The 11117-nt window shown below is 37.5% G+C and overlaps 2 protein-coding genes across 2 annotated transcripts; one reads left to right on the top strand and one right to left on the bottom strand.

Moving 5' to 3' along the window:
- Window positions 1–2: 2 nt before the first annotated feature.
- On the bottom strand, window positions 3–1376 carry LOC124370419. Its single transcript, XM_046828704.1, has one exon. It carries the CDS (start codon window positions 1374–1376, stop codon window positions 3–5), a length of 1374 nt encoding a protein of 457 aa, XP_046684660.1.
- A 2303-nt stretch (window positions 1377–3679) lies between these two features.
- On the top strand, window positions 3680–6450 carry LOC124370418 (putative nuclease HARBI1). The gene is made up of 3 exons (XM_046828703.1): window positions 3680–3810; window positions 4846–4874; window positions 5260–6450. The coding sequence occupies exons 1-3, from the start codon at window positions 3684–3686 to the stop codon at window positions 5695–5697; spliced, it is 594 nt and encodes a 197-aa protein (XP_046684659.1). The 5' UTR covers window positions 3680–3683; the 3' UTR covers window positions 5698–6450.
- The last annotated feature ends 4667 nt before the right edge of the window (window positions 6451–11117 follow it).

Raw genomic sequence — 11117 nt, 5'->3', positions numbered from 1 at the left:
TGTCAGACGATGATGGTTGGGTTGCCTTCTTTTTTGTTTTTTTTTGTAATCTTGGTGCCTGCCTTCCTAACTCCGGTACTGGTACCGGTACTAGTCCCAGCTTGGTCAACTATTTCGGGATTATCTTCAGACATCTCAACAAAATCTTGGACGCCGACACTCTTCCCAGCTGCTACCGAAACCTTCACTCTTTTCTTCCTCGGTTTTGGGGAGTCACCTTGCCTCAATTGTTGCAAAAGCTCTTTGAAACAAGAATCAATTGCTTCAATAGGTGTTTCACATACAGTACCAGGTGTATCGGCAGCCGACGACTGGGCTGAACTCACGGCAGCGCTATCGGAAACGCCATAACCTGGAAGCATTGCCAACACTGGTTTGCGGTTTATAGGGATTATTCCACACTTTTTGAAACCTGATATAATGTTATCAGGTTTGCAAGTCTCAAAAACTTTTTTTAAGAGGCTGGGGAACTTATCTTTCGGGACAGTAGCCTCGTACCTACCTGGCCCATTTTTCCAATCTTTGAGGATAGCGCGCCATGATATCTTAAGCGGTCGAAAAAATGCGACGTCTAGTGGTTGGGTTATGTGAGTTGAGTTGCTCGGTAGAAAGATAAACTTAACTTTGCTCTCGTTGCATTTTTTTATAACGTCTAGTGACAGGTGGCTGGACAAGTTGTCCCCAATGAGATACTTCACACCATCAAACCGTCTAAAGTAAGGTAAGGCCACAGTTTCAACCCAATCTGAAAAACAGAAGGAATCGAACCATCCACTTTTAGTACGATTATACCGGGAGTTGGCTGGACCTCCTTCCCTCCAGCTGTCGTAAAGATGCTGAGCTTTATATACCACATATGGTGGTAATATGGTTCCATCACCTGACGCAGCAAACATCACAGAAGTTGACGCTTTGGTCGAGTTCATTACTCTTTCAGGATATTTGCAGCCCCTCCTTGTTATTACTTTTGTTCGGCCAGGGTCGTCACACAGGTTAGTTTCATCGTAGTTAACAATGTGTGATTTAGGGACATCCTTTAACTCGACTTCCAAGTTATCAAAATACTCATTGATGAGTTCAGGTGTTACGGCTGCCCTAGACCGTTTGATGTTTTGGCACATTCGGAAAGATAATTGAGCTTTGTAGCGTTGTAGAAACGAATACACAAAATCTTTTCCTGGAAGATTGTCTTTAAACTTGATCACTGTCTTTCCACGCCTATCGAGATATTCTTTCACCAACAGCCGTAGAGTGATCGAATCAATCGGGTAACCCCATTCACCGACTGTTTTTAGTCTGTCAACAATAATTTTTTCTTCCTCTTCTGACAATACAGTTTGTCCCCCCTTCTTCTTCATCTCGCTACCTTTCTTCATGTGTCTATAAAGCACACTGTAATGAATGCCAGAGCAATCTGCCGCCACTCTTAAGCTCATACCATCATTTATTAAACTCAGAGCCCTTTTTAAGTCTTCAGCCGAGTGTTTTTTATGTTTGTTGAGAGATATATAGTTTCTCGGCATGCTGGAAAAAAAACATTTGTATTAGACCTAATTGTTTTTAAAATGTGCTTGAAACATATGTTTCATATCGAACATAAAAATGTTTCTTAAGTTACCGTACATATGTTAAACATACACACATGGGTATGTTATATGTACAGTACGATACGTAATATATGTTAAACATTACTACACAGTTGTTAAAACGAGAAAGAAAGATATGTACCGTAGGTACTGAGATTTAATTTAGGTTACCTGGGCCTAGACCTGTTGAAAATTGGTTACTTTTAGTAACATTCATAGTAGCCTAAATTTTAAGCATACTATATAACTCCATACTAACTGAGACAGTAAACAAGCACTAAAACAACACCAAAATATTGTATATATATATAATTTTATAACCTTACTATCTAATTTTGTAATCCGTGGGGTGAAAAGAAACACAACAATTCTCTGTTTCTATTCACCCCGTGATTTAAAAATATCCGACATGATAACCTAAAAATTATTGAACAACATGTTTCAGAATAGATAGATTTGTTAACTCCTGTAATTGATCTCATAGATGTTTTAGCACAATAAAAAAACCTACTTGGTTGTATGAAAGAACTTAGTTTGGTACTTACATGAGAAGTTTAGAAAGATTCAATTGTTGAGGTTATTAAAAGCACATGTGTCGTCTTCAATACACAGCAGTACAGTGATGCCAACACAACAACGTTATTTTTCCCTGTAACTTTCAAGGTTTGCAGCTTCAAAAAAAAATATCCCGCGGTGGATTATCAGTTTTGTGCCTTTCTACCATTTTGTAAAAGATTTTCGGAAGTTTTGTTGCTATTCACCCCAGTGTTGCTATTCACCCCATTTTACGGTATGTTAATTCTAAAACCAAATTGTTTACTTGATAGTAAGGTTGTATTATTCCAATAAACGATATATTCTCTCATGTAAACATTTCTCAAATATCTTGCCAATTATTGGTAATAAACTATTTGGACGAAAATTTGATGGATCTGATAAGATTCCTTCACTTTTGTAAATTGAACTGATTGTTGCTATTTTTAGATTATCGGGAAAAATTCCCGTTTCAATAGATAAAATAAAAATATATGCTAACGGTTCACTTAATAGATAAATAAGGGTTTTGATTAGTTTGATTGGAATTTTATCTGATCCACTTGCTTTGTCATTCTTGAAAAGTTTAATTTTGTTCTCAATTTCTAATTTGGTAATTTCAAAGAGTTATATAGAGTTTGAATTTGTTTAAATTTTTTCATATTCTAGATCTGGAAGTTTGGATGCCAATTCTGACCAATATTTGCAAAAAATTTATCCATTGTGTTTAATCACCAGTATATCCACAAAGTTTTTTTTTATTTATTTACAAATATGTTTTAAAAATTCCATTTTGATTTTGTATTAGATGATTTTCAATCAGTTCTTTATAGTAATTTTCTTTTAACCCTTTGAGGACCAACCCAAAAATTTACATTTTCTAAAATGTTCACATGCATATATAGCACATGGTGCCAAAACTGCACAATGTCATTTATACTAGTTTTACAGACATTTAGGAAAAATTCATACCTTGACTCATATAAGAGATATTGTTGTGAAATATGTGTCAAAATGTTTAGGTATATGTGTCCCACTAAAAAGAAATACAATTCATGAGTGAAGTGAATAAAACTGTGTAAATGCTCAAACTCACAATTTTGTTAGAATAATCTCAGTTTGAAGTGATTAAAACGGAGAATTTACTCACGGTGAGTATTTTCTCAGATTTTTCTGGTAAGTGAGTATTTTCTTACAATGTAGTTGAATAAAACTGAGCTGTTACTCCGAGTAAGAGAATATTCTCTAATAATATGGAGTCTCATCGTTCCCATGCTCACTTTTAGTAAGTCGTCATGGCGATGTTCATGAATGTTCGTGGAGCTAAAGTATACAGAGAAAGAAGTTGGACAGTGTAGAGAGCTTTTGAGGTTTGAGAACGACAGTGTTGAATTTACTCAAGCATTTTTACCGGAAAGTCATGAGACTCGAGGTGGCGCTCTGTCACCTAGAAAGAAGATGGAGATTTTTCTACGTTTCACTGGTGATCCTGGTTTTCAAAGTAGCATCGCTAAGGACTTAGGAGTACATGGGACAACGATATGTAAAACCATTAATGCAGTTATGGATAGTATAGTAGAAAAAGCTCCAAACTGGATCCACTTCCCAAATACAATACAAGAAGTTAACGATGCAAAATTATTGTGGCAGACCCGTTTTAATCTTCCGACAGTGATAGGTGCACTCGACTGTACTCAAATTTAAATAAATAAACCAACTTTACATGAATCTGAATACGAGGTATGGCTATTAAATAACGGGACTGACGCTGCAGTGGAACGAGTGCGCATGCGCCAATCAACAATGACCAACAGCTGTGTAGTTTGAGACTTCCTCTTCAGAATGCAGTTAGTCTCGTTTCTGTAAACAACATCGTTGTGTCATAACCTTCATTTATGTAAGTGTTGTTATTTTGTTTTGCTGGAAAAATGGTTAGCGTAATAATAGAGCAACGAATTGTTGTTAAATTTCACGTTAAACTTGGAAAAACCGCTACCGAAACCTATAATTTACAAAAGAAGTGTATGTCAGTGAATGTTTATCGCGGACTCGTGTTTTTGAATGGTTTAAGCGTTTTCAAGATGGTCGACAAGACGTGGAAGATGATTCGCGGCCAGGTCGTCCTTCAACATCAAAAACGGAAGACAATGTCGAAAAAGTTGCTAATTTGATTCGGTCTGACCGACGATTAAGCATTCGTGCAGTTGCTGAATCTGTAGGCATTGATAAAGAATGTGTACGGCAAATTTTACATAACAATTTGAACATGCGAAAAGTGGGTGCAAAAATGGTACCAAAAATTCTTACGATTGATCAACAAGCAGCTCCTAAAAATGTTTGTACGGACTGCCATTGAATGCCATTGAAAATGACCCAAATTTATTGGAAAGAATAATAACATGTGATGAATCGTGGTTTTTTTACTCATGATCCGGAGACGAAGCGCCAACCCATGCATTGGAAGACCTCAACTTCACCGAGAGCCAAAAAAGCAAGAATGAGCAAGTCAAAATTTAAAGCAATGATGATTGTTTTTTTCGACATTCGTGGGATTGTGTACCTTCACTGGGTTCCTGAAGGTCAAACAATTAATCAACATTACTATCTTGAGGTACTTAATAAACTACGTGAAAGAGTAAGAAAAAAACGACCCGAAATGTGGAAGGACAAATCATGGATTTTGCAGCAAGACAATGCGCCAGCTCATTCCGCGTTATCTGTGAAGCGGTTCCTGACCAATTACAGCACCCCAGTGTTAGAACATCCACCTTACTCGCCAGACCTAGCACCATGCGACTTTTATCTTTTTCCTAAGGTGAAATCTGCATTGAAAGGTACGAGATTTGAATCCGTAGAAGCTGTTCAAGAAAAAGCGGCAAGACTCCTGAAAGAGTTGACAGAAGATGACTTTCAGCATTGTTTCCAACAATGGAAAATTCGCATGGAGCGTTGCAGGGATAGAGAAGGGGTGTATATTGAAGGTGATAATAAGTAATTATGTTTAAAATGAAAATATTTTTTTTTTTACAATATCAGTCCCGTTATTTAATAGCCATACCTCGGTACATAAACCGCAAAGGTTATCCGAGTATAAATGTCCAAGCAACTTGTGATAGAAATGAAAAAAATACCATCATAGGTGCTGAGTGTCCTGGTAGTGTGCATGATGCTAGGATGTGGCGAAGAAGTCAAGTTAGAGAAGTTATTTCTCAATTTGGTGACAGCCTGTCTATTGGGGGATTCAGGATATGGCATCGCACCTTGGTTGATAACACCTTACAAGCCTCCTCAAAATGAACAACAGCGTAATTTTAACTTACAACACGCGATGGAAAGGGTAGTTATAGAGAGAGTTTTTGGACAGTTAAAAAAACTATTTCCAGTTTTAGGAAATTGTATAAGGGTTTCCCTAGACAGAGTGCCAAAAACCATAATCTCTTGTGCTGTTTTACACAATGTGGGAAAGCATTTGAATATGTTTGATAACGATAATATTGAGGACGATTTCAACGGAAATTTGTTGGAAGGTGAGCAAGTTGCAGTTGAACAAGTCGAAAACGCAATAACAAAGTTGTGATACAATAAGAATTTCCCTGAGTATTCAAACGTCCCTAAGACCAGAGTTTATAAAATTGTAATAATTATTCAACCTTGTTAAAATTAAATGGTTTGAGAAATAATTTTGTGTTAATAATTCATTGTATTTTATAAGCAAACACCATTTGGACCTATGTATTGCCTTAATGAGTTAGCAACAGGTTTGTGTCAAGTATCTCCGTATTACAAGCAAGACACATGTAACACAAACCTGAAATCTTATGCAGTCATCTGCCTGAACTGACAGATAACAAATACGTAATTTACAACAGGCGACCAAGTAAAATGCTTATTGTTAGCTCAAACCTAACAAGTTTGGCGTAAGAACAACTTGTACTAAATTGTTTTTTTTTGTAGGGACACAGGATTTAGGAATGGGTTTATTTATTATAAATTCTCAAAAACGGTCACATAACCACAAGTATCTGTAGAAGTTTGTGTAGATTTACTACAAACTTGTTTTTTCTGCAATTCATCTAATTTTATTTTCTCTCGTTCCAGTTTCATTTCATTGAGTTTCATTTGTTGTAGTAGATCTATGCGTTGTAACTGGGGAGTTGATAGCTCTCTAGTTTGATCATTCTCATATTCCTACACTTTTTTTGTACTTTTCCTGATTTTTTCGGGCATTTCTTTACCTTTGTTTGTTGTAGGTATTTGTTGAAGTGATGGACCTGGCTTTTCATTACATATATCCATATTAGTAGCTGCACTAACCCCAACTGCCGTATTCCCCGGGACTTTACAAAATACAGGGTTTTCTTTTTCATTCAGTGACTCCAAGAATTGTACCTCCCACTTGGAAAGTTTTATGGGCTTTTAAATCGGTCTTCTTTTTAATCCTTGATTTCATATTGTTCAACATTTTGGACAGCTGTGTAGGGGTCAGTTGGTTTCCACTAGCGTTGTTATAAGTGTCGGTAACTATCTGCCAAGCTTCTTTTTTGACTGAAATCATCGACGGTATCTTGGATTTGTCTAGTATTACTGAGTTCCCAGCCAAAATTTTGACAAAGAGCTCCTTATCAAACCTTTTTGCGACATCGTGGTTATCTTCATCACTCGAGGACATGTCAGATGCGTGTTACCCAAGCGGTGAGTACAGCAGTGACTGAGGCTGGGTTACCGGTGTGGAGGGGAGTTATGTGCTTTCAAGTTACAACAGGAAAGCAAGTAAATTTTCCGTGAAGCAAAAGTGAGAATATTCTCTTTTGAGAATATTCTCAAGTTTTCCGGATCATACTCACTAAGACGAAAAATATTCTCCTTGGGTAGGACTCACTTTTATTCACTCCGTTTAGAGAGAAAGTACTCCAAGCAATGAGATAATTCTCTGAGAATATTCTCGTTTTTATTCACTTCACTTACTGGATATGCATGTTGTACAAGTATTACTCTCACGTGTTCAAATCTCATATATAACCAAAAATAACGTTAAAATCATTTTCAATTTTTTTAACAGATAAAACTAAACATTTTACCTGTGGCAAACGTATTTTTTATTTACATATGTTATTTAGAACATGGACAAAAAATAATAATCCTAGATTTATAAATAAAAGAAATATATGATAATATATTTACCAATAACAGCTCAAAATATAGCGAATTCTAAAACATGCAGGGAACACGTTAGTACATGGAACTGAAAACTACTTACACTGCATTCTAAGTCCACTGCAGATCAGTACATGACATAGATGGTCTTAGTCCTAATAATAAAAAAAAATAGTTGGAATATTTACACTATATACACAATATTCACTCGGAACTTATTTACAGATATGTTTTCCAAAGCACACAGAATGACAGCCCTCTTGACACGAACTGCATACCAATCTGGATTTCTTTCTTGATTTTGCATAATCTTGGTCCTTTTTTGTGCAGACCCTACAAGTCTTTACTTTGTTGTCAGGTAATCTTTCAAGCCCTCTCAGTCCCCTATTATCCCCACCACCACCAGGAGCAACTTGTTTAGCAGCAAATCATTCGTCAATAATGCTCACTATAAATTGAAGAGCCCAGGGGGGAAATGTACTTTGTCCACTTTTTAAAACTTTACAGGACATCAATTTGAAGTTTGAAAACGCTATAAATGCCGTGTAATTGTTAGAAATTTATATAAGTTTTCATATTGAGTACAATAAACTTATAGATCACACAAATATAGTAAATAATTGTGAGGTATTATTGCTTCAAGTAACAATTGTTGCTTAGTAACGTCGGATTTTTCAACAACAAGTACCAATTTTACAGGGGAAAAAATTTTCTTTGTCCAACAACCTAGGTTAACTTAAAACAAACCATATTGGTTATAAGGAAAACCACTAGAGACAAATAACACTTTATTTTATGCTTTATTGTGTATTAAATCTATGCAGTAAATTTGACAATGAAATTTGTTTAAAACAAATATTAGCTGAGTTTGTCTATCATTTATTTTTTGTGGACCTTTTTTTCTTGCAAGTTTCTCCATGTGGTAAATTGCTGTAGTACTCTTTAGCTCTTCTTTCCATACAAAATTGTTTTAAGTGGTTCAAATCCACATATTTTGCCTCAGATATTGGTAACAAACCTGAAAAAAAGAACCCTTTTATAAACTAATATTAAATTACATTGACTTAAAGAAGGTTTCTGCTATGACAAATTGAGTATTGAGTTAATTATTGTAATTTTGTTGCTAAGTCTAATTAGTTTACGTTGTAATATTAGTGATCAGTATAACATGAGAAAGTAAAATACTCACTGTCATAGGCACCGTCCTGGGTATGACGTTAAACTGCCTCTTCCCACCTAACCATTCCCTAATTCCTACCAAATCCCCCTCCAGGGTCTTTTAAGTACCCGTCCTCTGACCGTTCCAGTACATGGCTCGCTGGGAGTGCTTAAGCCGGTACTAGATGCCCTATCTGGTGTCGGTGAGAGCTGATGTGAGCTTGTCTCTGCCGAGGCGTAAGTCATGTACTGGTTCAGAAGCCAGCCACTTCGGTCCTTGGTCAGGAAGTGTTCAGTAGGCAGGGGTGTCGGAGCCCCTGTTGCCACGTGCTAGTCCAAGTTGTGCGTGTATTCCCGACTTGGTAATCGATGGAAACCGGGCCTCGGGGAACTGAGGTAGGGTAGTCCCCCAAGCTACGGTTTTTGGGACACCCGAGGGCATGCCCGCTCCCGGTGAATCGGCCCGCACTACTAAACACGATGCGCTGGTGAACTTATCTATTGAAACTCAAACCACCCCACCCTTAGGGCAAGAATTCGGAGTAAGAGACAACGATCCAGAGAAAAAGCGACAGTTGTCAGATTCTGAAAATGAATCGTATATCAAACAAAGGAAAGTGGAAGAAAAAGTATGAGCAGAAAAAGTATGAGCTGAAAATATGAACGTTCCAACTCCACTATATCTAATCGTTAGTCATAAGGATGAGGGCAAAACTCTAACGAAGGTTAGTCCTTTCCTTATTAACAAAGCGTTTGTTTCCTCAGGCGGTCAACCTAAAGCTGTGAGCAAATTGAGGAATGGAACTATCTTGGTGGAGGCAGCAAACCACATCCAAGCCAAAAAATTCCTTCAGATGACGAGTTTTTTCAATCAGGTGGAAGTCGTCGTTCAACCGCACTCCTCACTGAACACCTCCAAGGGGATCGTCTTCTGCCGTGACCTGATGGAGTGTAGTGAGGAAGAAATCAAGGACGAGCTGCAGTGTGAAATGGTAACCGATGTGGTCAGAATGCTTCGGACGGAGAATGGGAGAAAGGTCCCTACTCCTGGTCTAATTCTGACCTTTGCATTTCCCCAACCCCCAAAAACTATTAAGGCTGGATACTTATCCTTGACGGTACGGCCATACTTCAAAAATCCGCAGCGGTGTTTCCGTTGTCAGAGATTCGGGCACTCTACTAAGACGTGCTCGGGACCCGAGACATGTTCCCGTTGCGGCGATGAAGGCCACCAAGAAGACGGATGCAAGAACGACGTCAGATGCGTGAACTGCAAGGGTAAACACGTGGTGACCTCTAAGGAATGCAAAGTTTACTTAGAGGAAAAGGAAGTTTTGAAGATAGTTACTATAGACAAACTTTCCTTTAACGAAGCCCGTAAAGAGTATAGGAGAAGAATCGCTCCAACCCCTAAAAAGGGAGTCTCGTACTCCGAAGCTGCTTCAGCCCCAGTCCAATCCGCACAGTGCCCGTCATGTACTGCTTTAGAGGGTATGGTACTCGAATTAACAGAGCAGGTTGCCGCTTTGGTTAAACAGCTTGCAGCCGGTACCGGACAACATCCGTTGGCATCCACCAGTAAGCCTTCCCAAGCAGTCCACACGCCCCATATTAAGTCCAACACACAGACTCAAGCTCGCCCAACAGCTACTTCTACTTTCAGAGATAGGGTGCAACAAAATACGAAATCCACCTTATCTTTGGAAGAGAGGAAAAAGCTCGCCGACAAACATAAAAAGAACATAGAAACAAAATCAGAAAATAGATCCAAATCCCTAGTAAAAAAGACTAACTCATCCTCGTCCAGATCCTCACAATTATCACTTGATGATGATATGGTTGAGGACCCTTTGGAGATGCAGACAGAGTTCCAAACTGTTCATGGTAACTTCCCAAGGGCGGATCCAGGATTTTTGTGAGGGGGGGGCGGTCTGAGATTTTGGGAGATTTTTTACACATATGATTCATGTTGGTAGTCAAAGCTCTGTAATTTGACATATAATGTTATTATTGTATACTAATGAAAAAAAGGGCTAAAGTGATAAATGAAAACAATGTAATATTTCCAATAAACTGTATATAATCTGACAAAAGTTGTAAAAATACAAAATTTTATCTTTAAAGTACAAAATCGCGTCTTCTGTTTTTTTGGCTTGCAAATCTGTTAATGACTTTTTCGGGGCATACTTCGATGTCCCTGTGCACGTTTAGCAGAGCGAGTCCAGTCAACCTATCCTCTGCCATCCTTGTTCTGATCCATGACTTCAATTTTCTCAGAGTTGAAAAAGATCGTTCTGCCGTTGCTGTTGGAAAAAACAATAAGTTCTAACAGATTGGCAAAAAAGGTCAAATGTTTCATACCAATGAAAAAAATACTTTTTACTAACAACCGATAAATAAAATAAATAGAAATTATCTGCTAATAAATAATTTTGAAAAAATAGTATAAACAAAAATTACTTACCTATTGAAATTGGAAGAGTAAGCAGAATTTGTACCAAAGCCCTTAGAAGAGGGTAGCTGTTTTCATTTAATGCTTCAAAACATTTCATTGCTTTAGTTATAGTCTTAAATTCATTATAATTAGGAATGTTCTTGAGGGAGCATACTTCGTTCATAAGTTTCAGTAGCATCGTGTTTTTGTTCAATGACACTAAACTGCAATACTTCATACATATGGGCTCA

Source organism: Homalodisca vitripennis, unplaced genomic scaffold (assembly GCF_021130785.1).
Source record: "Homalodisca vitripennis isolate AUS2020 unplaced genomic scaffold, UT_GWSS_2.1 ScUCBcl_124;HRSCAF=1272, whole genome shotgun sequence".
Taxonomy (NCBI): Eukaryota; Metazoa; Arthropoda; class Insecta; order Hemiptera; family Cicadellidae; genus Homalodisca; species Homalodisca vitripennis.
The sequence above is the reverse complement of the archived record's forward strand: the minus strand, read 5'-3'. Positions and strand labels throughout refer to the sequence as shown.